The 27,114-nt window shown below is 40.4% G+C and overlaps 1 protein-coding gene across 8 annotated transcripts in view; it reads right to left on the bottom strand.

Annotated features, from left to right (window-relative positions):
* Positions 1 to 27,114, bottom strand: part of Nckap5 (NCK associated protein 5) — a 959,972-nt gene that overhangs the window by 51,365 nt on the left and 881,493 nt on the right. For all 8 annotated transcript variants that reach the window (XM_070024260.1, XM_070024269.1, XM_070024275.1 and 5 more), the window contains 2 exons: positions 17,660 to 17,965; positions 15,176 to 15,312 (listed from right to left, as the gene is read on the bottom strand). In XM_070024260.1, the coding sequence (XP_069880361.1) occupies positions 15,176 to 15,312; positions 17,660 to 17,965 (443 nt within the window). The remainder of the gene's footprint in view (positions 1 to 15,175; positions 15,313 to 17,659; positions 17,966 to 27,114) is intronic.

Below are 27,114 nucleotides of genomic sequence, written 5' to 3'. Positions count from 1 at the left end.
TTTTTATTTTTTTTAATTTTAATTTTAATTTTTTGTGAACATACTGTACAGAGGGGTTACAATTACATGGGCAAGATAGTGTCCACTTTTTTAAACTATAGATTTCCCAGCGGGACACTTGGAGTGATGGTAATGAGTTTGGATTGAGCTTAACCCAATGCTGATTTTGCACATTACGGAGATTTGTCATTTTTAACATGCCAGTTTTATGCTTTAAAATAGATGCAATTTGCTGTGAATTCTCTATAATACAGTAAAATCAGATTGCTCTATTAATAGCCCAAGTCTCTGGCCTTGAGAAGACAGGATGGCAGTGTTTTTTGTTTGTTTTGTTTTAAAATTCATCGTCTTTGCATAATGTGTTGTGAATTGGTTAGTATTCAAGCTGAAGAATTAACCAGGAACTGGGGCCACCATCCCTCAGTGTCCCTTTCAATATTGTTCCACAGTCATCAGTTCCTTGTGTTTTCCTAATTACTGCAAAACCAATTGTTTTTAACTTCACTGCCCCAGCTCTTGGTAATTTGTTGAATGTAATTACCTTCGAATGAAGAAAATGTACTTCTTGTTCAGGAAAATTGGGGCTTGATTAGAGGAGCATCATCAGGTGGCTGTGGACCCCCAGTTGCATACGCCTCCCCTGCATTTTGGGTAAGGCATTTGAGTGGGGGAAGGGCCCTCAATGCAGGGAGTCCCCTGCTGTGGTGATCTGCAGATGCTTGTGCAGGGAAGGGCCCTCAATGCAGGGAGTGCCATGCTGTGGTGATCTGCAGATGCTTGTGGACTTGGATTGGAAGAAATAATTTTATGGATATCCCAAAGAACTTGGAATTCTGGCTCTTCTCTTTGAGTAGCCAACAGTACGTATGGCCGAGGTAGTAGAGGATAATGGTTTTGGGTTGTTGATTATCTCCTCTCTCAGATAATCTGTTTCTATGTGTGACTCTAAGATTCTAGAGGGATGGGCTGCTTTATTTAATTTGGTAGTGGCTATGGGCCATACTCTTTTTGTCTAGCACTGGCTGGAGCATAGACATGCTCAAATTAAATCACATTTTTCTCTCTCCTCTAAATCTCTTTATGTACTAGTTAGTTCAACTCATTTCTCAAAGAAATAGTGGAAGCACAAAGATTGTCAACTTCTATTTGTCTCTTCCAGATCAGGGGTGTGGTATATCCCTACCACGAAGAATGCTTTGTTAGGAGAATAAATAATTCTCAATTTGGGGCAGAGAGCATGAGAATCAAGCTAGAAGGCTCTGACTCGCATCCAATGGCCCTCAGGAAGATGCAGCGATACAGAAGCTAAAATCTTCCATCCTTGAGAAAAGTTGGAAAAATGGATTCACCACATTATCTAGCACAGGTCTCAGAGAAGAAATATCTGTGTTGGATTTCCCCCCCACAAGTAGCCATTCTGAGTCTCCCACCCCCCTTTTCCATATAAGTAATCAACTTGTGCACAGGGTCTTAACTACCTTCTTGATCAGCACAGTGAATTTCTTGAATTTTATCTAACTCCAATGAAGGAAATGAATATGCAAAGAATTAACATAATACACAATCAATTTAAAATTAATATAAAACCAAGAAGCAAGTGATGGAAATAAGTGCAGGGTCTCATAGTAGAACAGGCAGGGAGGAGTGAACTAGGCTGTGGGTATGGCAGGGAGACAATCCCGGAAGACTTCCTGGGAGATGAAGCCTGAATTGGACCTTACAGACTAAATAAGAATTAGGGGAAAAGTAAGATAGGAGAAAGACAAAATCGCATGAGCAAGAATCCAGACATCCTTACAACACCCTGTGTGTGGGGCATAGCAGGCATATTAATCATGCTTGAAGTTTGAAACAGGAAGAAAAAAGAGAAGAGTCAAAGACAAGCCAAAAGGGGATTCTGTGGACCTTGGAGTAAAAGGAAACTGGATTTTCATTTATATATTTTTTGTAAATGGCATTTTAAAATCTTGTTCATAAAGCATCATTTTACTGAGAATAACTCAGAACCTCATTACATAGCATTCCTTAAATTGGTATGAATGATGTGGCTTATAATCTAGACATTCATTTATTCAATAAACATATTGCTAATGCATTTCAGAATTTGTCCAGGTCTGCTGGTAAGACACGTGACACCCACCTTTCCCAATGAGGCACAGAACCTAAACCTTTTTTAGATTCCAGTAAGTAAATTTGACTCTGTGAACCTTGAGCAAAGTTATTATTGTCAGTTTGGAAGAGCTTGGTTTACTTGGCTGTAAAATCAAGACAAAATGACTCTTTTATAAAATTCCTATGGAAAATAAATTAGAAAAACTTTCTGAGGAAAGATATTTAGCCTTAACAATGGACTTGTCTGTAGAAGTAGCTTACCAGGTTCAATAGACTGGAATTTGAATGAGTTGACTTATGAAGTATTAAAAGTATAAATGAGCCCACTGAAGAACAGGCAGAATAGATTCCACGAGAATGCAATAGGATTGAAATAAATGTAGCCCCAGGGGTCTGTGAGAGAAGCCAATTTTTGAAGATGTGGAGTTTTAACTCTATATGGTCAATGTTGAGGACAAAAGGATAATTGGATATTCATATTACTCTAGCAGTTTGGTTTTAAACCATGTTAATGAGGTATGATTGACATATAGAAAGCCATACATATTTAATGTATGCAAACAGATGAGTTTAAAGGTAAGTAGGCATCTGGGAGATGGTGAAACGGGTAGAGATCCATGAATAGATTTTAAGCAAAGGAACAATAATGATGGGATCTTGACTTTCAAGGAGGGTACTTTAGTGGCAGTATAGATGACACAATTTAGTGGATGATACTGGCATTGGACAGATAGGGCAATGATAAAAAAGCAAAAGACTGTATAAGCCAGCCAAGATTGAGCCAGCTCAATCCTAGATTGAGCCAGTGGCACAGAACTTAGAGAAGGAGCAGACTGAGAGGTATCTGAGAGGAAGGCCAACAGGTCTTTAGGATGGTCAGAATTGGGAGTGAGAGACAAGGAAGAATCAAGGACAACAATGGCTTTATGACTGGTATCTCTAAAAGAACCATGAGACATTCGCTTGAAATAGAGAGCATGGGAGAAAGGGCAGATTTCTGGAGAGAGAGAGAAAAAAAGACCCAACAGGTTTCAATTAGGATTCTTGCCCAGGCTCACAGGGTTAGTGCTACACTTACATGGATAGCGAATGTCCCCCCACAGGCCCATGGGGGCAATGGCCTGGTCTCGGGCTTCATTATTGGTAGAGGGAGCCTAGTGAGAAGTTTTGGATCACTGGAGGGTTACAGGGTTGTACTCTCGTAGAACAGAGCGGGGCCCAGCTCCTTGCTCTTGCTTTTCCTCTCTTTCATAGCTGAGCCATAAGGTGAAGAGTTTCATTTTACCACAGACTCTCCCCACCCCCATGATGTGCTTTCTAAACCCAGGGCTCAAAGCAAAAAAGGCTGGGCAACTGTGGACTAAAGTCTTATAAGTTGATCATTATTGCAGTTTTCTCTATTCTTTTTTAGTGCTGGAAATGGAATCCCAGGGCCTAACACATGAGAGGCAAGTGGTTTACCTGAGCTGTAACCCCAACCCCATTTCCATTTTAGATATGGGGGTCTCAAATGCTGGGTTTTCCCAGTCTTAGCGTCCTCAATAGATGGATAACCATGTGTGTCACTATCCTCAGTTCTTACTTCAGACATTTTTTTTTTATAGTAACAGAAACATGGCTGACACATGAATCGCGATGATAATGGGCAGCCACGTAGAAAAATCAGAAGCTTGAGGGAGACCACTCAGCTTCAGAGTTATTCATTCTGCTTTTAACCAACCAGGTCTGGTGGTCCAGCAAGTGGAGAAACTCCCCTCCCGTCATCTGGAGATGGGCATCCCTGTTTCAGTTCCCCTGGATCACCCCCTCAGTCAACATATGGTCCTTGGCTCCCTCAAGTTTTTTGCTCGGTTCCCTGTGCTTGCCTTCTCTCAGGCCCAGCCTTCAGGAAAGGGACAGAGATATTTGTGTTGCCCAACTTGGCAAATTACACTGCATAGCCCTGTAGAAACAAAGGCCACAAAATTACTTCTGTCTGCTCCCTCACCCGCTGGGCCATCAACCCAGGTCCTAAATCCTGTCCCTGTCACTGACTCTGTGCTAACAACGTGGACTCTTTAAACATTTTTCAAAGTCACACTAAAGAAACCAACCTTGAATGAAAAGTTGTGTATTTGCTTTAGAGTTTTATGAGCCCATAGGCAAAGTGCTGGAAAGTAGCTTTCTCCTGCCACATTTGGTGTGATGCTGAGAAACAGATCTCTTTACTGAAACCAGTAAACAGCCAGAGGCCTGTCTGTACTAAAGGCACAGATCACAGTTAGGACGTGACTGGCCAGGGAAATGAGCAGGCTCCTGCTCCCTGGAAGGTACAGGTGAGAAGTAGCTTGAAAGACAGATGGCCAATGTCAAATGTCCTTTACCCAAGGGAGACTTTTAGGGATCCAGGAAATAAGGGTGTGCTCCAGAAACAGGAATTATCTTGGCAAACATCCATCCATGCTTCAAGAGCTACTGGTAAATTCGACTCTGAATGTTGGAGACATTTGTTCCAATCCTATTTAAAAAGGGAGTTAGAGCATTGGGCCAGCCAGTAATGAGGGCAAGGTAAAAATCACCTTGGGGAGTGTAATGTCCCTTCACTTTCAATTTTTTCTTGTTTCAGTTTTTTTTATACCATTTTGGTCAACATTTATAGTTAACAATGCCATGGCTACCCTAAGCATCCTTTCTTAGTGTTTGTTATAATCCAGCATGCAGCCGCAGCCCTGCTGGCTGTCTGCATATATTTCCTTTCTTGGCAGTACCATCATGAGCCAGGGCGGACTGTGTCTGTCTCACTGGGGAGTGTGGATGATAGATCTCTGGCAACAAATCTACTCTCAAAAGCAGAGTCCAAGTACCTTGATAGAGGGAAGGGTTGGCTTGCTGGACATCTGCTTCCAGGACCTCCTCACTCCTCCTAAGAAAAACCCTTTGCCCAGAAGGTAAAACAACAAAATAAACAAGGTCTCTTCATTCTTTTGGGATTTGCTTTGGTTGAAGGGAATAGATGAGCAAATTTCATATATAGAGAAAAACAAATTCAAGCCAGGACTCAATTGATTGTGCATAGGGATTTCGAAACAGCTCAAGGAGCAAGCTTAACATTTATCTGAACCCATAGACACTCAGCCTACTACTGCTTTTTCTCTGCTCTGCATCACTGCATTAAACAAGTCCACGTTCAAATATAAGCTCTCAGATCCATGTACTCTCATATGAATCCAGAGAAGCTCTCTTAACCTGGACATTTTCAAATTGCCTTTAGATTATTCCTCCTCCTCCTTCCCCTCCTCCCCTTCCTCCTCCCCCTCCTCCTTCTCCATCTCTTCTTCCTGTGTCTTCACCCTCTACCAACAGTAGAACCCCACACATAGGCCACAGGAAGGTTAGGGTCAAATTTGAAAGCTACTGTTCCTCTTTTCAGTAACAACCAACAAAAGCAGACCTTCAGTATCAAGGATCCATGGTAAAAGCTCAAGTCTCATATATAAAACAATGTAGTATTTGTGCATTCCCTATGAAACACTTCTGCATACTATAACATTATCTCTAAATGAATTATACTACCTAATGCTTTGTAAATGCCATGTAAATCCTTCCTAAACTGAATTGTTTAAGGAATAATGACAAGGAAAAAAGTCTGTATTTGTTTGGAATTGATGTAATATCTTTCAAATACTTTCGAAGTAAGTTTGGTTGCCTCTGGGATGCAGAATGGTGGGTATGCACGGATAATTCCACCTTCCCCCTTTGGCTTCTAAGACACCATGTGGTCTAGCTCACAGTGTCCTTTACTACTGGTTCTTGCTCAGTCTCTCTGGCTAGGTGCTCTCTTTCTCCTGACTACTCAGGTGGGATGGTATAGTCTTCTCTCCATCTACTCTCTCTATTCCCCCCATTCAATATTTTGCCTCACAGCTTTAAATATCATGCACTAACAGATGATACACAGTTCAATGTCCAGACTGTGCTGGTAGCTGACCTCCATGCCAGCATGGCAAACCATCATTCACTATCTCTAGTTGAAGACTTCATGGTCCCTCAGGTTTAGTATGTACAAGCCGAACTGTGCATCTGCCTCCTGGCCCCCAAACTCCACCTTCTCCATCCATAGTATGTAGCAAGTGAGGACCTTCCAAAACCTTGAAATCATTCTTGACTCAATTCCACTGTCAATTACCCATCCTCAATAAGTGCTGTTGTATTCTGCACTAAATTAGTAATTCTGTGTTGTACAACAAGCCCCAGGTGACCACCCCCATTTAAATGGAAATTATGACAATTTGAAGAAGAAAAAAAGAAAAGAATGATCCAAAAAGGAGCTCTCAGGACAACTAGACCAAACATTAACAAACAGCAAAAACAAAAAACAACATCCAGTTTTGCTGGGTGCCAGTGGTTCAGGCTTATCTCTGATTAGCCACCTAAAAACTGGAAGCCTTGAGCATAAAAAGCTCAGAGGCAGTGCCTAGGCCAAGGTCAAGCCCCAGGAGTGGCGCATGCATGCACACACACACACACACGTGCACACACACACACACACATACACACACACACACACACACACACACACACACACACACACATTCCTCCCCACACAGGTATAATCTAGTCCTTTGTTCTCACACTGGTCATGTCTTTCGTGCTTAACATCCAGACAGTGACAGCATTTCCTTCAGTGCAGGGAGGAGGCTCACACTACAGGCTGGTTCACACCACTAATGTCTCCCATTTGATGTCTGTCACAACCTCCTAGCTGATGTTGCCTCTTCAGTCTCCACAATGGGGCATAGCGGTCCTTTTAAAACATCCCATGTCATGCTATTCTTGTACTGAAAGATATCCAGAGTAAAAGGTACCAGCATTTCTAGACCACTTATTCATCCAACTCATCTCCAGTCATCTGGTGTGTCCACTCAACCTTAGTGACAACTGCTCCTGCCGTGGGCTATGGCACTAGCTGCTTCCTAGGCGTGACTGCCATTTCCAAGATATCTTCTGGGGTTAGCCCCTCTTCTTTTAGCTCTGACCCAGGTCATCTTGTGAGGTGAGCTTGTTCGGCGTATTCCACTGAAGTCTGTCCACCTGTTCCCAGCACTCCTATCCCTACTATCCTGCTCAGCTTCATCTTCTCCATGGCATTTAATCACTATTGAAAAAATTGTATTGCATACACTTGTAGAGTACACCTTTGTCTACTATCAGAGAGGGTCTTTGTATAATTTAGTCACCTCTGGAAAGCCAGCCGCAGGAGGCCTTCAGCAAATATTTGCTCAGTAGTGAATGGACAGACTTCTAGAACTGGCAGAGGCCTCTTGGATGGGCAGCTGAAGGTCAGTGAGGAGAGATCATACACTTTGGATTCAGGATTAGCTCAAAGGAAGGGCTTGGACTAGAAGCGGGCCTGGTTCTAGGTGTCTCCATTGGACAAGCCCAAGAAAAGAACAGCTCTTTCCCTATTCATTTATCACAACTGGAGGGTTGCTGGGGGAACCATGGAGACCTCATAGGGGCAACCAACTAAAACATTAGGGGTATTTGCTGCTTTCTTCTTGACAAATGCTATGATTTGAATAGGGAAACTTAGTTCCAATGTGATGGTGATAAGAGGCAGTAGGTGTTTAAGAAGCATTTGGGGTCATGAGGGATTGGCCTCCTTGAATGGGTTAATATAGTTTCAAGGGGGAATAGGTTAGTTCTGAATGAGGATTGTTATAAATCAGGTCAACCCCTTCATCCCCTGCTCTATTTGCATGTATCTGCTCCCCTCTGCCTTCCACTGGTTGTCCTCACCAGAAGCATGCTGGTACCTTGTACTTGTACTTCAGAACAATGAACCAAACAAACAGTCTTTCTTTACAAATACTTAGTCTTAGGGATTCCATGATAGTAACAAGAAACCAAAGGCAGTAAGCTTTCCTGCATTTCAACAATTAGCCCTGATTCTTCACTGACTTGTAAGAAACAAGTGATAAAGTGACAGACTCAGATTAATGGGTTGCTCTTGTATGCCAGTCTAGCCTCTCTCTAGCCCTCACTACAAATGCTAAAATTCTCCAAAAATTAGGAATGTAGAGTACTAGATTATATTAACCCCTAAAGCAACATATCTACCTTAGTTTAAAAAAATCTATCCTTCCTTCCTTCCTTCTTTCCTTCCTTCCTTCCCTCTCTCCCTCCCTCCCTCCCTCCCTCCCTCCCTCCCTCCCTTCCTCACTCCTTCTCTCCTTCCCCCTTCTCTCTCTCTCTTTAAATAGCTGTTTGAAAGGGTTTCATATCAATACGTCAGCTTATGATAACAGTGAATCTTGGTCAATGTAACCCCTTCAACCACTGATCCCCACCTGTCCAACCCTACTCATCCCCTCAAAGTGACCTCAGTCCATTTTTACATATGTACATTGAATATTATATCTGTATTCACTGACCTGTACTCTGTCCATCTTTCCTTCATCCCCTTGATATCCCCTGCCCAACATATATTTCAGCTTCCATATATTCATTGCTAAACTATAAGTTTATAAGTTTAAGGAATTTACCTTTGGAATCTTCTCCTGAGTATACCATACTTCAGTCAACTTGTTTGTAAACTACTGTAACCACAATGAAAGGCAATTTGGATATTCTTAAAAAAAATTAAACATAGATACTAGTCTTAGGCATTTATCTAAAAGATTATAATCTCCAAAGCATTATAATTTACAAATGCCTAAGATTATAATCTTTTGGATAAATGCCTAAAACACAGTAAAGACACTTGCACACCTATGTTCATTGCTACACTATTTACTATAGCCAAGGTATGAAAACAGCCCACATGCCTTACAATGGATAAATAGATCAAGAAAATTATATATAAATACATATGTTTATATACACATATGAAATTTTAATCATCTATAAGTATCAATAATATATCATTTGCAAGGAAACAGATGGACCTAGAAAAACTTAATGTTAAAATAAATCAAAGGGTGAATGTTTTTTTATATGTGAAAATTATATTGAAATTAAAAACATATATAAGGTCATATGCCTTGTTTTAAAAAATAAAATTAAGAAGAGTGAGGGAGCCAAGCACTGGCACCTCTAATCTGAGATACTCAGGAGGCTGAGATCTCAGTATTGTGGTTCAAAGCCAGCCTGGATAGGAAAGTCTGTGTGACTCTTATCTCCAATTAACCACCAGAAAACCAGAAGTGAAACTGTGGCACAAAGTGGTAGAGCAGTAGCCTTGAGTATAAAAGTTCGACAGTGCCCAGCCCTGCGTTCAAGATCCATAAGGAAGAAGGAGAAGAAAAAGAAGAAGAAGGAGAGGAGGAGGAGGTGGGGGAGGAAAAGTTGGGGAGGAGGAGGAGGAGGAGGAGGATACAGCATGAGGGAATGGGTAGCTAGGGGAGGACTGGGTAACAATGTTGAAAGGGGTGACAATGCTCAGGAGACCTTTTATTCATAAACTGCTTTGCTAAATAACAAGTCCTTTTTACAACTGCTTAAAGATAATAATAAAAAGTAATAAATGAAGGCAAAGATTCAACTAATATAAAAGAATACTAAAGTAATATGAAAATATGAATGAAAGGTAATATGAGAACATTTAATATTAATAATCATTGAAAAAGGAGAAAATATACATCAGAACCACACAGTGACCATAAATTCATTTCATTTGCCAATAATTTTGATAAAAGAAATAAATACTACAATGAAAAAAAAATCATTGACTGAAGTGGTAGAACACCTGTATAGCAAGTGTGAGGGCCTGAGTTCAATCCTCAGTATCAAAAGAGAAGGAGAAAGAAGAGGAGGAGAAGGAGGAAGAAGAGGAGAAGCGCTGCAGCAGTATTTAAAAAGCTCTTGCCCTGAGGTTCACTTCACTTAGTATCATCATGGATGATCATATGTACATAGCTTTTAAGCTTTCGAGCTTTTCTGTTCATCTGATAAAATTATCCTAGGTATATGCTAATTATTGCAAATGAGGGAAAACCATGGGACCTATATTTCTTTGGGCCTGGCTTACTTCACTTAATGTGATTTTTTTCCAAGGCTTTCCATTTCCTAACAAATGGGGCAGTGCCATTCTTTCTGATGGAAGCATAGAGTTCCATTTGTGTGTGTGTGTGTGTGTGTGTGTGTGTGTGTGTGTGTGTGTGTGTGTGTGTGTGTGTGTGTGTGTGTGTGTGTGTGTGTGTGTGTGTGTGTGTGTCTTTCTTTCTTTTTTTGGGGGGGGGGGTTCCAGTCATGGGGCCTGAACTCTGAGCCTGGGCGCTGTCCCTCAGCTCTTCAGCTCAAGGCTAGTGCTCTACCACTTGAGCCACAGCACCACTTCCAGCTTTTTTCTTTTTGCTTATGTGGTGCTGAGGAATCGAACCCAGGGCCTCAGGCATGCAAGGCAAGCGCTCTACCACTGAGCCACCTTCCCAGCGTGTCTTTCTTTTTTTTTTTTCTTGGTCGTGGGGCCTGAACTCTGGGCCTGAGTGCTGTCCCTCAGCTCTTCAGCTCAAGGCTAGCGCTCTACCACTTCAGCCACAGTGCCACTTCCAGTTTTCTGGTGGTTTATTGGAGATAAGAGTTTCACGGACTTTCCTGCCTGGGCTGGCTTTGAACTGTGATCCTCAGATCTCAGCCTCCTGAGTAGCTAGGATTATAGGTATGAGCCAGCCATTGGTGCCCGGCATGTGTGAGTCTTTCTTTGTTGTGTACTATGTGATTTTTTTTTTTTTGTTTCATTTGTATGCTCTTCCCCTTATGATATATCCCCTGTTGTCACTGTAGTTGATTTACCTAATTTGGGAAGGGAAGGGGAATAACAAAATGCTGAAACAAGGACACAGGATGACCCATTGCAACAATGATACCCTCAAGACGGTATATTGGAAATAAACTTTACAATTTCTGGCAGGGGAAGGGGAAGAGTGTGGGAGGTGGAAGCGGGAAGGGATAGTGGGAGAACAACAAGAGAAGGGGTAACAATACTCGACAAGAAGTGTCCTCATTGCCTTACTTATGTAACTGTAACCCCTCTCTACAGCATCTTTACAAGAAAATAACAATTTTAAAAAAAGGCTCCTGCCTGTAACCCTAACTACTTCAAGAGGCTGAGATTTGAGGATTGTGGTTTTAAAGCCATTAGTGGCAAGAAAGTTCGTGAGACTCTTATCTCCAATTAACTACTCAAAACAAAGGCCTTAAGCAAAAAAGCTCAGAAACAGTCCGGAAGCCCTGAGTTCAAACCTTAGGACTGACCTATACATACAAAAATAATTATGATTTCAGCATATAATCATGATTTTATCATATAATTTCTGTATTCGTATTGGAGAAAGAAAGTTGATTGGTAGGAAAAGAGTGATTTCTCCACCCCACATTTGTGTAGGAGTTTGTCTGGCCTAGTGTTTGCAAGGAAGTACCGCCAAACACACATATTTGAAGTGCTGAAGGATGATGTTTTTTTCTATTGCCAATTCATATTCAAGAGGAAAGCCAATAAGGGAGCTCTAACCTCCCAGACAGACCTGTTCATAATGGCATTGTGAACAGGTCCAGAGCTATACAGCCTAATGTGAGCAAAAAGCCTAGAAATTCCAGCTATGGCTCACTGGATGATTCAAATTGCCAGAGTATGTAATTAAGAATAAAGTTATCTTTATAGTCATTCCTTCATTATTGAGATAACTCAATTGGAAGCCGTTTTAGAGATGCCAGATCTGGAAATAAAATCCTTACAGACTGCAAGTGTAATATCATGAAGACTGTACCAGGAAATAAATTGATGTGCACAGACAATCTTCTGTATGCAGCAGAAAATTAGATCTCAGGAGAGACATGGAGCTAAAATGTAAAATCAAGGTAGCAAGGGCTTTAGCATAGATAGGTAAGGCTTAGTCAACATCTTTCAAGAGAGAAACCCATATGTCCATGCTGGTCATGATTCCGGGGGGTGGCACTCTTCCCTGCTTTCACTAACTTTTCCTTTGTAACTCCAAAACTATTATTTTCATAGTCCAGGTTACTATCACTTTACTGCTACCACCAGCAGAGTATATACATACTCTGTGCACCTCGCCCTAAACGAGTAATACGAGACTGCTAAGACCATTCCTAGAAAGCACCATGAGGTAAACCTGAGGTGAGGATGCAAGGCAGTTCACATTTGGCTTTCCCTGTGTGCATGATTTCATCCTCATTGCCCAGGCCACCCTCCATCCAGGAGCAAATGTTTTGCTAGTTATTGTGCCTTCTACACAGCTATTTAATTACCAGGGTTGCAAAAACCAAGGCTGCCTGCAACAACGAAGCCTTAATGACACCCTGGAAGACACTCTGCCATTGTCCCAGGTACAGGCAGGTCTCCATAGTCACCCACTCTTGTCTTTTGCATGCCTCTTTGTAGGGTCTATTTTATTTTCAAGTATCTATTGGGAGCTGATATTCCAGGCCTTCGAGCTTAGTTACCTGCTCCCATTATTAGTGTTTGAGTGCTAGAGAATATGAAAAACATGAACCTTGGGAACACGAGAATCAGTACTTATCTGATTCATAACTTTTTCACAGGCAACAAAAGGAAGATCTACTCTGATAAAGGAAGTAGTATCTGCATAGAACCCCACTCCCCAGTCTATGGGTAGTTTATAGGAGGAAGGACTCAGTCTCACGAATGTACATAGTCCAGCTCCCCTGGATGTCAGTAGTGTGACAATGATGCCACGTTTAGCAATTTCTGAGGTGGTTGATTATTGTCCAGTTTTTCCTTTTGGAAACACAGGTAGAATATGTAGAATACTGACCTAGCACTGTATCACCTGTTGGTTGAGTTAGGAATTTGGGATCATAGTTTCATGTTTATAGCACTGTTTCCATTAGAACACCTGTTCTGGTTGGTTCAAGTGCAGATGCTTGGGACAGGTACCCATGGTTTATGTGAGATGATGTCATTTGATTGCTAATTACCTGAACATATTTCAGGATTTAAACTTCTTCAGCTAGTGTTAAAATTTCACGCATTCATTCCTTTTGTTTATTCCTTCCTTCACTTGTTTATTCGCCTCTATATTCAATGTATTTATGCTAAATGGTGCGTTACAGTCTCGAGGTACAGTGCTCAGTATTGAAGATTCCAGGCATCTAGCCATAATCTGTCTGGGACAGATGACATGTCTACTGACCAGGTACCCAGGGAACTCTGGCATCAGTGTATTTAAAATACTTATTACCTTACTTATCTTACTGTAACTCTCTGTACATCACCTTGATAAAAGAAAAAGACTTTAGGAACACTAATATTCCTTCATCCTTCTATGCAACAACCACTAACTGAAGTAGGCAATGGGCTGGGTACTTTAAAGCTAATGTAATTTAAAGCTAATTGTTGATTCCAATGTTCTCTACCTGCAAGTAAATGAAGCAGTTTTTAAGTTGCAAATCAGACTCTTATCAGTCAGGGCAGGATTTCTACTGAATGATGAGGAGAAAGGGGACCTCAGAGAAGGGTGAGTATATTGTTGATATGTCCATCCATTTCATGTAGACGGGACAGGTACAGGACTCAGGTCCAGTGCTCAATAATTTTATTTTTACATTTGTGGGATGACTTAAATCCCTTTGTCACTGTCACCAACTGGCTTTTCTGAACTATTTTCCCCTAACTAACTCTAATTCTGAGTGCTTTTCATGATGTTCTCAATTTTCTAGTCCCCCAAGCTTTTCCAAGCTTTTTTAGGCTGAAACCGCATCAGCTCTAACTGGGAATGTATTAGAAGTGTTTAGCTCTCACTCCACATATTCTGTATACACTAAGTCAGATTTTGGGCACAGGTGGAGACAATAGGATGTATAGTTAGACCGGTGATTCTATCAACTCCAGTTTGGGTAGTGCTTGATCCAGAGGAGCCCTAAAGATCTATATTTAGGCATGATCCACTATGACAGCTTACCCCTTTGCCTCTCAGAGATACTTCCTATAGAGGCAGACATTTTAAGAGTCAGAAAGAAAACTCAGAGAGTTCAGTTCTAGCCTGAGTTGCCACACTACCCTTGGACCTTGTACCATGTCCTACATACCTCTGGAACTTGCATTCTCTGCTTTAAATGGAGGCTGTGGGCTGAGAATACCCCCTTCCCTATATTCTCATTTCCATATTGAGGTGCTCAAGATAAAGAGAAGGCTCAGTCAGCCATACGGGGTGTGGGGGACCTCAGATATGGACGAATGTTTGTAGTTCCTCATCACAGCTAGACAGAAACTCTTGTAAAGATAAAAGTGGTGACTCTTGAAGACGAGAGAGTGAAGGCAACAATAGGACAGGTCAGGGATGGGACAGGAAGCTCAAGTAATGAATCCACATGTCCTTCCTCCACTCTTCTCACTGCCAACTACCACCAGAGACTGCAGTGGGCCAGCTCCAGAATAAGTTGAGCACCAGTGAAGAGGCTGTGATGTATCCACAACCAGCTGGAAGGGGAAACAGGAGGGGCTGGCAAGCAAACTTCAAGGGACAAAAGAGGCCCTGAGCCATGAGGGCCTCTGGAAAACACTCACCTATCAGAAAGCCTGAGCCTGCCATTTCAAGGTGCATCAACAGTCTACAGCAAAAATGAAAGCACTGGAGAAACTTGCTTCTAATTAATCCTGGCCAGTCATTTTACCACTCCAGTTCTTAAGTGTATTTATCACTAAAAGGAGAAGCATTAAACCTACTTCTTCTGTGTCATGGAAGAGAGTGAATGAAAGTAACCACAGAGATAATGAAAAAAGAAAATAAATAATCTATTGATACCCTTATGGTTTGGAAGAATGAATGGTTGTTCTACAATCCTGAATTAGAGAGCATTCATAAACCAGCCAATTGGGAGCAGATAAGAAACACATTGCATTCTATACAGAATAAAGGCGTCTCAAGAATCTCCATTCATAGGAAAGGTTGAGCCTTGGATCTTGTCTTGCATTTAATACACAAATGGGAAATTCAATAAAAAATTAAATCAATTACTGAAAGGTTTAGAGAAGTTTGCTTTTCACAGTCAGGACCAACAACAAGTGGATGCTCCATTCCCACAGTGCCCCTCCCCCTCTCACCTGGGTCTCAGTGGCAGCATCTTCCCTCTCCCAGTCTGGAGAGGGCTCCTTGACCCTCAGCTCTTCTGCATAGTTGAATGATGAGCAAGTCTGAGGGCTGGACTCCACCTCGCTCTCCTTTTGGAAATAGGTTTTTCCTATATGAAGAAATGGATAGTGATTCACAAATCAGCTTTCAACAAGTTCTGAAGCTTAGAGGAAAGAGGGAAACATTCCAAAATAACAGAAGTGTACAATGAACATTGGGTTTTCCATTCTTACCCCCCACAAAAAATCCATACTACCCACAATGCTTATAAATCTACTTATAAATATACGTCTGTGAAAGATATCTTCCTAAGCCAAAGTGTTCTGGGACCCAGTGTTTTTCCAAATGGTTGGGATTTGTCAAGCTACAAGGGTTTGGTAGGCAAATCATTTGGAAATCATAAACAATGTTCCTCAAATAAAGTTATTCATAAAATAACAGATTTGGGAGACCTTCTCAGAGCCTTCACTGTGATAATGGACCTTGTCATAAATTCCAAAAAAGGGATCAGAATTTACAGCCTTTCCCAAGCATGGATGAACAGGGACCCTTATTTTCATATTATAATGACCTATTAAGGTCATTTTGAATCACAGACCTTGGAAACTTTTCTAGAAACTCTTTTAACAGCTCTTTCAGGCTTTAATAGGTTAATATACACACACACTAGTTGGGCTACCATTACATTGCAACTGCTGATTTGGTAGGTGTGGGGTGGGTTCTGAGTTTCTCCAATTATGTTTGACCAACTCACAGGTGAAGCCTACAATGCTGGCCCATGGACCATGGTTTTTGAGTAGCAAGTGTGTAATTCACAGGGTGATTAAAAAAAAATCAACAACTTCCTCCATTGCCTGTAACAGCAGATTAACTTGTGAAATGTATTCCTTTCCCATGTGAGCAAGGAGAACCACTGTTAGCATTGTCCAGCCTCAGTGATTATCAACAGGACATGCTGTGACAATCTCTCCACAGTTTACATTTGTGTAGAAGCAAAGTAATTGTGTTCACATCAGCACTGTAAGATGTGTGCAGATACTCTCATGTTCACTATAGGGATAAGAGAAAAACCAATTCCTTTGTACATACTAAATGGGACGTTTCAACTAGTGTTCTCTATCCTAATTTTCATATGAATAGCAAATAGCTACCAAGAAAAGAGAGGCATTTGAAAGCCAGCCCTGCCTTTGGACCACAGATGTCACATGGAGGACAGGAAACTTCAGGATGAGAAACTCAAAAATGTCCTGTCTATCATGTGTTAACTCTTTTCCATACACTGTTTTGTTTTAACAACTCTCCATGACAATTTAATTAAGACACAACCCTCAGAAATGTGGCACAGTGAATATTAGTAGCAAGATCAGAATGATCTCCTTCCTATTTCCTTCTTATGAAAGAATTCAAGGCTTGTGGTTTCTGTTCAATTTGTTATAATGACAGTATTTAATCATGGAGTCTACTCAGCAACCCACTGCTGAATTGAGGTCACACATGTGGCTATCCAGGCATAGAGCACATAATCTATAACTAAAATTTCATCCCTGAATCTCTGGAGGCTATGCCATTAATTAACAATGCATTTATTTCAAAAATAATATGCATTGTCACCTTTAGAAGTGTAACCTTGGCTTGGAATGAGCAGAAGTTTGTCAGGAAACATTCATGAGAGTTTGCATTACCATAGGAAGGAAAGACTCAGCCATGAGAATATCCCAGTCCATTTATTCATTCAAACATGTTAAAATAAAAGTCTTCTTTTGGGACATCTATTGTATAATCTCCACTGGTGGCTCTTCTACTCACATAATTAAAATAAAAATGTACAATTCAGAGTTTTATTTGATATACATATATATCATAAAAGTAACTGAAAATATCTATATTAATTAAAAGATCATTTAGTGTCACCCAAGCCTGCAGTAAATATTTTCAGATTAAAAAAATCATTTTAGTTGGGTGTTGGTGGCTCATTCCTGTAATTATAGTTATTCAGAAGGCTGATATCTGAGGACCTCAATTCAAAGCCATCCCAGGGAAGGAAAGACCATGAGACTCTTATCTCTAATTAACCAGCAAAATGCTGGTTTTTAATCACTTGGCTCAAGTGATTAAAGCATCAGCCTTCAGTTAAAAAGTTAAAAGACAGTGCATATGCCCTGGTTTCAAGGCTCAGTACGGGCACACAAAAAAATAACATTTACAGAGTCATGTGTTGGTGTTTTCATGCTTGTTTACTTTCATGTATGGGCAGTTCTTAACATAATACTATGAAGTGGATCACATCTCACACACCCTGTTACTTTTTGGTAGAGGATGTTCAGGGATTTTTGTAAGTCTATATTTCCATAAGGCTGAGGTCATTGACTTTTCTTGTGCTGCAAAGTTTTCACTGTTGTCAGCAAATGTTTAACACTGGTCCCAAAAATCTCATTTGGAAGTGACTGGCATTTTACCTGAGGAGGCTGGTTTGGGAAGACGACTTTGAGGAGGTCGAATTCCTCTGGCAGTCATGATGGGGTCAGATGTGGAATGAACGATGGTGATCTCTGCAGAGTGCTGGCTGGCTGTGGAGGAAGGCACTTCTCGTTCAAGGGTTTGGGCTCTAACATGAGAGGGGCTTGGCTGGAGAGACAGGAGGGGCTCGCTGTCCTCGGAGGACTCTGGCTGGCACGTGTATCTTCCTGTTGAGCGATTTGCAGAGTCTGGGAGTGGGAAGGTTCCAATCCCACTGTCTAATGTTCTCATCTGGCAGTTTGATTCTGACATAGAGAAACAAAGGGAACATTAGAGACCTTGAATAGCAAAGGGTAGAAAGGCCACTAGTACTTGGGTATGCTCTGGGGAAAGGAGACTCCCAGTGAGAGAAAAAAAAATTAATACACATTTAGACACAGTGTAGTAAATTTTCAGTCAGGTGCATGAAACAGACCTTTAATTGAACATGAAATTATCTCCTTCACATAATGAGGTAAGAAGGTCAGCCCATTACAGACAGCAATAGTCACAAGCACATACATGCTAGATGGCCCTCCAGAGTTATTATAGAAAAAGAACAGTCATTAGACTCTAACAATTATCTTTGATTATCGTTATTTCAATCTGGGACTCATGTGACTTCAATTAGGTGAAATTTATTAACTGAAATAAAATGAGTAATGAGCAGACATAACAAATTGAAGTGATGTCCTAACAAAGGTAATTGTGTATCTCTTATGTGAATTATCACCTGCACAGCAGTTGACGCAATCCCTGGCCTCTAAGACGAGTGTGAGGACAGTCATTCTCACTTATCACACCAATCTCATTTGACCCAACTACTACTTGAAATCTTATTTTGAAGATGATGGAGCCACTTTCTGTCTTTCATCCTCACATTATGCAATGACTAAAATTCATCAGTACTTATTGGTTTTCCCCTCACTCCCAGGGGAATCTTAGGATTCTTCAGAACAAATTAAGGTGATATCATTATGCAGGTGACCTATTCCGTTAATTATGTCTCACCTTCACAGAATCTCATATGTAAAGTTCCTGAAAAATACTTCATATTTGCAGAAGTAGAAGTGTAGGTTATCTAATCTAGTGAGACAGCTCCAAACATTGAGATTTTTTTTGATTCTTAACCTTTTTCTTTTCTTTTTGTACATTTTTATTGTACAAATGTTGTACAGAGGCGTTACAGTTACATGAGTAAGGTAATGAGTACATTTCCTATTGAGCATTGTTGCCTCTTTCTTTATTTTCCCTACCATCCCTTCCTTTTCCACCTCCACAACTACCCTACCTTAATCCGCTCCCTGCCAAAGTTGTAAAGTTCATTTTCAACATAGTGTTTTGTTCATCTCATTGTCACAGTGGGTTAACCTGTATCCTTATTTAGGCATTTTGTTTTTTACCCTTACGCTCCCCAAATTAGATAAAGATGCAGGGCACCAACATCAAATATATTGAAAATAGGGGTTATACTGTGGGAGAGGAACATACAAAGCAACGAAAAAATCTCATAGTACATTATAAACATGTTAGACACAATAGCAAGAAAGAAAAAAGGTATTTGTGTCCCTACCTTAGGGTTCATTTCACTTAACATCATCTTATATGGTCATATGTACATAGCTTTTGACCTTTTCTTCTTGTCCTACACATGTACTAGTTATTGCAAATAAGGGAAACTATGGGACCTTTATTTCTTTGGGCCTGGCTTACTTCACTTAATATAATTTTTTCCAAGTCTTTCCATTTTCTAACAATGGGGCAATGTCATTCTTTCTGATGGAGGCATAGAATTCCATTGTGTATATATACCACATTTTCTTGATCCATTCATCTACTGAGGGACCTTTGGGTTGGTTCCATAACTTAGCTATGGTAAATAATGCTGCAATAAACATAGTTGTGCTGGTAACCTTAATATGGCCTTGTTTGTGATCATTTGGGTAAATGCCCAAAAGTGGGATTGCCGGGTCATAGGGGAGCTCTATGTAGAGTTTTTTGAGGAACCTCCATACTGCTTTCCAAAGTGGTTGAACAAGTTTACATTCCCACCAACAATGCAATAGGGTTCCCTTCTGTCCACATCCCCTCCAGCAACTGTTGTTATTAGAATTCTTGATTATAGCCATTCTAACTGGGCTGAGGTGGAATCTCAATGTTGTTTTGATTTGCATTTCTTTTATGGCTAGAGAGGTTGTGCATTTCTTCATGTGTTTATTGGCCATTCTTACGTTCTCTTCAGAGAATCTCTCTTTAAGTCTTTAGCCCACTTATTAATCTGGCAATTTTTTCTTTTTTTAATTTTAATTTTAATTTTTTGTGAACATACTGTACAGAGGGGTTACAATTACATGTGCAAGATAATGAGTACATTTCTTATCAAGCATTGCAGCCTCCTCCTTTGTTTACCCTTCACATCCCTTCCTAGCCTCCCCCCGCCCTCCCACTCATTCCCCCCACCACCAAAGTTGTAAAGTTCGTTTTCGACATGACAACCTGTACTTCTCATAGTTTCAACGGGTCTACTTGTATCCTTAAATGACTTGTTTTTCCCCATCTCCTCCACAAATTATACCTACATCAAATATAGTGAAAGCAGGGGTTATACTGTGGGGGAGGGACATACAAAGCAACAAAGAAATAATATTATAAATGCGTTAGAAACACATGCATGAAAGAAAAAAACATTTAAATACATATCTAAGGGTTCATTTTTCTAACATCACATTATCTGACCTATTCTGCTTGACTCATACATATACTAGATACTGCAAATAAGGGAAACCATGGGACCTATGTTTCTTTGGGCTTGGCTTACTTCACTTAATATAATTTTTTCCAAGCCTTTCCATTTCCTAACAAATAGGGCAATGTCATTCTTTCTGATGGAGGCATAGAATTCCATTGTGTATATATACCACATTTTCTTGATCCATTCATCCACTGAGGGGCATCTGGGTTGGTTCCATATCTTAGCTATGGTAAATAAGGCTGCAATAAACATAGTTGTGCTGGTAGCTTTAGTGTGGTCTTGTTTGTAAACATTTGGGTAAATGCCCAAAAGTGGGATTGCTGGGTCATAGGGAAGCTCTATGTGAAGTCTTTTGAGGAACCTCCATACTGCTTTCCAAAGTGGTTGAACAAGTTTACACTCCCACCAACAACGAAGTAAGGTTCCCTTCTGTTCACATCCCCTCTAGCATCTGTTGTTGTTAGAGTTCTTGATTATAGCCATTCTAACTGGGGTGAGGTGGTATCTCAATGTTGTTTTGATTTGCATTTCTTTTATGGCTAGGGAGGTTGAGTATTTCTTCATGTGTCTATTGGCCATCCTTCTTTCTTCTTCAGAGAATAATCTGGCAATTTTTTCTTTGAGGATTTGTTGCTGGGGAATTTAAATTTTTAAGTTCCAAATATATTTTAGATATGAGACCCTTGTCTGTTGTATGGCTAGTGAAGATCTTCTCCCAATCCATGGGCTTTCTATTGATCTTGCTAGCTATGTCCTTTGCCATGCAGAAGCTCTGTAGCTTCATGCATCCCATTTGTCTAACCTTTCTTTGATTTGTTGTGTTTCTGGGTCTCTATTAAGAAAATATTCACATGTAGAAAATTAAAATTAGACCCTTATATATCACCCTGCACCAGAATCAACTCCAAATGGATCAAGACCTTAGAGTCAAAGCAGACATCCTGAAAAAATTACTGGAAGGAGTAGGAGAAACCCTCGGTCTCTTTGGCAAAGGCTGAAAATTGAGAATTTTGGTATCTAGAAGGTCTGTATTAATATATAAAATTTTGAACGAAAACTGTTAGTTTAAGCTTGTATGAGCATTATAAGTCTAGCACTAAGATTTATAACACAGCACCATGTAAGGCATGGTGGGAAATCTTACTGATTAGTTACTACTACTATTCCTTTGGTGCTTGTGATATGGTCTCTGACAACAACTGTCAGTGTGAATTCTGCATAAGAACCTTAACCTTTTGGTGTGGTAGGACCCATCTAGGTCTACTGTAAGTATTAAAATATGCTCACCACTGAGTCCCTAGAATTTAGAATGCCTTTTAGTATACTATGAGATACCTGAAGGAATGAAGTAACAGATGGCAACACATATAAGATACTTAGCATATTCATTACATATTAGTAGACAACAGATAGGTAAATAATTTAAAGACTGTTCATACGCAATCTCATTTGATCTAAGTAATAACATCTGGACTCCAGAATATATCCATGTCCCTGCCTTCTTCCTCAAAGCAGCTTTGCTGAATATGGGCTGTATAGTTTTAGGAATTTTCTAGTGGCAATTTAGAAACAGGAGGAGAGGAGTAGCTAAACTTGATGTTTGGTTCTTGAAGTATTTGGAAGTGGAAGTCCCCAGTGGGGGGGGGGGACTTTAATTGCCACAAAATACTTAAGAGGGACCCACAGATAACCGTTTCCTCAGTGTGGGACCACTGAACCATTGAATTAGGCCATTCAATGTCAATATTGGGTTGGGGGCAGTTGATGTCTGGCTTTGTTAATCTGAAAGGTATTATTCTTCCTCAGGATGATGAAGACTGAGTTTATTCCCATTCATTTCAAGCACTCCCTCTGCCCCCACCTTCCCATTTTGGTCAGCTTTACTTTCAACCAGTTTACAGAATATTCACGACCTTCTCTATTTGTTTTGGCATTGTTACAGAATAGCCCTCTTCAGAAATGATCAGGTGTTTGTGTAAGAAGGCACTTCCAGAGTACTTTTTGAGGATCCCAATTTTCGGATTTCAGTGCTTGACTTGGCTTCCCTGCCTCCCTCTGTTCCTCTCCACCTCTTTCCCTTCCTTTCTTCCATCATTTCTTTTGTTTGTTTTGTGCTTGTCCTGGGGCTTGAACTCAGGACCTGGGCCATTTTTGGTTAATTGTAGGTCAGAGTCTCACGGACTTTCCTGTTTGATCCTCAGATCTCAGCTTCCCAAATAACTAAAATTACAGGTACAACCCACCACTACCTAGCTCTCCTTCTTTTGTCCGTCTCTCTCCTCTCACCCTCCCTCTTTCCTTCCTTCCTTTCCTTCTCTGACTTTCTTCTTTCTCTCCACCTCCCTCTTTTCCTTTTCCTTTTCCTCTCAACCCCCAACCCTGTACTAGGGATTGAATTTAGCATCTTAACCTTGTTAGTAAAGCAGTTTACCACTTGAACCATGGCCCCAATTCATTTTGCTTTTAGTTTTTCCAGATAATGTCTTTTGCTCACTGCCTGAGGCTGATATTGAACAGTGGTCATCCTGTCTCTGTCTCCTGTAGCTGTAATTATTTGTAAGAAAGAAAGTGAAAGGAGATCCTCAGAATTTCTTTCAGTAATCTGGAAACAGGCCCCACTTCCTAAGCCCCACATATGTTTGCCTGGTTTTTAACACAAAGTCATGGGGCAGGTGTAGGAAATCAGGCAGAAGAGAGATTTAGGGCAGGAAACAAAGGTGGAGTAGGTCTAAGATTGGTGCTATACAGGGGACACCAATATCATCTGGCACCTGCTTTTCTTTCCCTTTCTCTTTAATATGCAATATTGGATGAATTTCTTAAACAGAGCTTTCGGAATTCCTGAATTCTGTAATTTTTTGAGAATTGTGTTCACTGACACGAAGCCCAGAAACTACCTGCAATTTTTTTTTTAATTTCTAAATTTCAAGATGCCAAAGGTAGAAAATGTGAAGGACTCATTTGTAAGCACCTATGAAATGAGGTGTGGACCGTCAGGGGGTCAGATGTGTGCCACATTTCACCCTCAAGCAAATTTCCTTAGAATACATATATCTTGGGAAACCAGAGTTTATATGGGAACTGCTGAGGTTGCCTTTTTGTAGTTTCTTTAAAGCACTATTAGTTTCTTGCAGTTCATAAAAATGTTATAACCTGAAAAATTGTTGGATACTGTACTTTTGAGGCCAGTTTTTTTTCTCAGAGAATTATAAGAACTCACAAAATAATTAGATGGCTGTAGTAAGAACAAAGTTCACAGGGCCAAGTCTGCCCTGCATCTTCAATGAAATCACTGGGTCTTGCCCTCCACGAGTGTTGTGTTCGCATTTGTGGCTGTAGATACAGCTGCCAACAGGGCCTTGCTAATGAGTTCAAGGGTTGAATGGATCAATGTACCAGTGGGCTTTATTCTTTCAAGGTTACCAATTACATTTCTGACCTTGGCCAGCCCTCACATCTTCTCCCATCCTCTCATTTGCCTTCTAACAGTCTCTCAAGGTAAGTCCTCATACTTGTCTCCACCAACTATCTCCAGATATTTCATGAGATGACTTAGGGTGCCACATCCCATTTTAAAACAGATGTTTTAAATGAGCATCTTAGTCCTCAGGAACACTAATAACTTTAAGACTTTCGAGTGAATCAGTGATGAAATTTTTCTTCAGAAAATGGACTCAGGACCTTCCTTTATTGACACTTAGAACACATCATTTTGCAAATATATTTTACACAGGAAGTCAGGTACCTTCTTAGTTGGTTAGCTATTGGTATGAGACTTTCTGGGAGACCCTCTTTTTTTTTTCAGAAGAATATTAAGATGGCTCATGTTAAGAATCACATCTGATGGAGGCATAGAATTCCATTGCGACCACACCATTCATCTACTCAGAGGCATCTCGGTTGTTTCCATATCTTAGCTATGGTCAATACTCCTGCAATGAACATGGTTGTGCTGGTGGCTTCAGAGTGGAATGGTTTGTGGTCATTTGGGTAAATACCCAGAAGTGGGAGTGCTGGGTCATATGTTTAATCTTTTGAGGAACCTCCATACTGCTTTCCAGCTTCCATCAGAAAAGAATGACATCACCCCATGCATAAAGAAATGGAAAGACTTGGAAACATCATATTAAGTGAAGTAATCCAGACCCAAAGAAACATAGACTCCATGGTTTCCCTCATTTGTAATAATTGGTATATGTCTAGGAGAGTCCTAGAACAGGATCACAATAGCTCAATAGCTATGTACATATGACCATATAAGATGATGCTAAGGGGAAATGAACTCCAAGGTATGGAAACAAGAGGATTTTTTTTTGTTGTTTTTAATGTACTATGTGAAATTATTTCTTTTTTCTTTCATCCTTTTTCTTGTTCTTATGGCTTATTCCCTGTATTTGATTTTGGTACCCTGTGTACTGATAATATGTTCATCTGAATTGTATATGAATTACAGATGGGAAGGAGGAAAACAAAATAGTAAGACAAAAGACAAAGTGTGAACCAATTCAATGGTGATACTCACAAGAAAATAGGTTGGAAATGAACTTTACCATATGGGGAAGGGGTTGGAGGAAGGAAAGTGGGAGAAAAACAAGGGAGGGGGTAATAATGTTCCACAAGAAATGTACTTACTACCTTATCTATGTAACTGTAATCCCTCTGTACATCACCTTGACATTTTAAAATTATTTTTTTTAAAAAGAATCACATCTGGCATCAGGCTTCAGAACAGAGAAACATGACATTATCTAAAAAGGTAATAAGTAACTCTTGGGCAAGCAGTCATGTGAGTTTCTGTGTAGGACGGTAGTACAGAAGAAATTTTGTGGGAATGTTTCCAATGGGGATTTTAGACTGTTAAATCCCCACTCATCATTTGGATTGTAAACCTGTGGCTCCCTGTAATGGGCTGCTTAAACTGTTGGCCATTTTTACATCATCTGAATAGTAGATTCCACGATCTTCATTCTAGGGATTTTGAAGGACTAGAAACAGAGCCCATGATTAACCTGGTTTAACGTCTGCAACATATATAATGCTACTATGCTGAAAAGGGCAGGTCTCAAAGGGAGTATTATTAATCTGTACATGTCCTGGGTTCAGAGCTGAATTCCACTCATCTGTTCCTAAATATGATCATGTCCTTGTTCTAGTGTGGCATTGCATACATCACTGTGATAGAGCATCTGATTCATTCTTCATCACCAGCCGCAGCATAATGTACAACACATAGTCAGGCCTCACTTGTGGGTAAGAAGTGAGTGGTAGATGAAAATTACATTCTTCCCCTTCAACTTGTAATTTTTTTTTCCCCTGAGAAATCTCAGCCTGTTTGTTTTTGTTCTGATTCTTGTAACCAAAGACAACAGCTGACTCCCTTCTTCTCTGGTGCTATATTTTTCCATATCAGACTTCATTAATTCAGATGTTCAAAGGGCTAAGAACATTCAGAATTATTGAATATTTTCTTTTTGGTTGGTCGTGGGGCTTGAACTCTGGGCTTGGGCACTGTCCCTGAACTCTTCAGCTCAAGGCGAGTGCTCTAGTGCTTGAGCCACAGCACTACTTCCAGTTTTCTAGTGGTTTATTGGAGATAAGAGTCTTACGGACTTTCCTGCCTGGGCTGGCTTTGAACCGCGATCCTCATCTCAGCCTCCTGAGTAGCTAGGAATACAGGTGTGAGCCACTGGCGCCCGGCTTATTGAATATTTTCAAGACTGATTTCTTTAGATTCTCCTTAGAAGAAATATGGGTGACCAAGGAAAGGTAGCAGTGGAATGCTCTTTTAACATCTTCCTCAATTCCTATACCCATCTCTCATAATCACTGGGCCTGAAGGTCCCAGATTCAGTGAAGTGCCCATGATCAGGTATTGTAGGTACAATGCAGAATTCATTGTTTAATGCCAGTCCCCACAGTAGGGTTCCTACCAAGTGGAGTTCCGGGGAGCCTTTTGTAGTAGGTAAATGAGATGACATAGAAACATTCTATATTCATTTACACAGAACAATGAATATTTTTTTTAAATGTGGTTTCTTATAAGAGTCTTATGAAGTTTCCTGCCTGGGCTGGCTTCAAATGGCAATCCTCAGATCTCAGCCTTCTGAGTAGCTAGGATTACAGGTCTAAGCCACCGGCATCTAGCCAGAGTTGCTGTCTTTAAAATGAATTGTTTCTCTACCATCCCTTCCCTTCCATTTTCACACCTACATTCTCCCCTCCCCCCCAAAGGAGGAAGCAACAATGTTTGATAAGAAATGTACTCATTACCTTGCTCATGTGATTGTAATCCCTCAGTACAGTATTTTCACAATAAAAAAAACTTATTTTAAAAAATAAAATGAATTGTTCCCTTAACTGGCTTGGAGAAGCTTCTCTGAAGCCCATTCTATTATATATTCCTTCACACAGCATTACTATGTTTATAAACAGCTTCAAGGGAAAAGTAAATTTCTGACATTGTTCTACTAAATACAAATTTCCAAATGAGTGAAACCTGAATTGACTACGGTTTAGGGTTTTTGGGAAATGTCACACATTCATTTTTCAGCTTTGTCTTCTACCAATTCAAATGTCTCCACTTCTCACAGCTACTACAGCACCTATCTTTAATTAAATTTGTAAACCACAGCTCTTGGTGCTACTAATATATCTGACCAAAGA

This window comes from Dipodomys merriami, unplaced genomic scaffold (genome assembly GCF_024711535.1).
Source record: "Dipodomys merriami isolate MVZ:Mamm:240054 unplaced genomic scaffold, mDipMer1.0.p SCAF_1, whole genome shotgun sequence".
NCBI classification, from domain to species: Eukaryota; Metazoa; Chordata; class Mammalia; order Rodentia; family Heteromyidae; genus Dipodomys; species Dipodomys merriami.
This window is presented reverse-complemented; position numbering and strand designations above follow the sequence as displayed.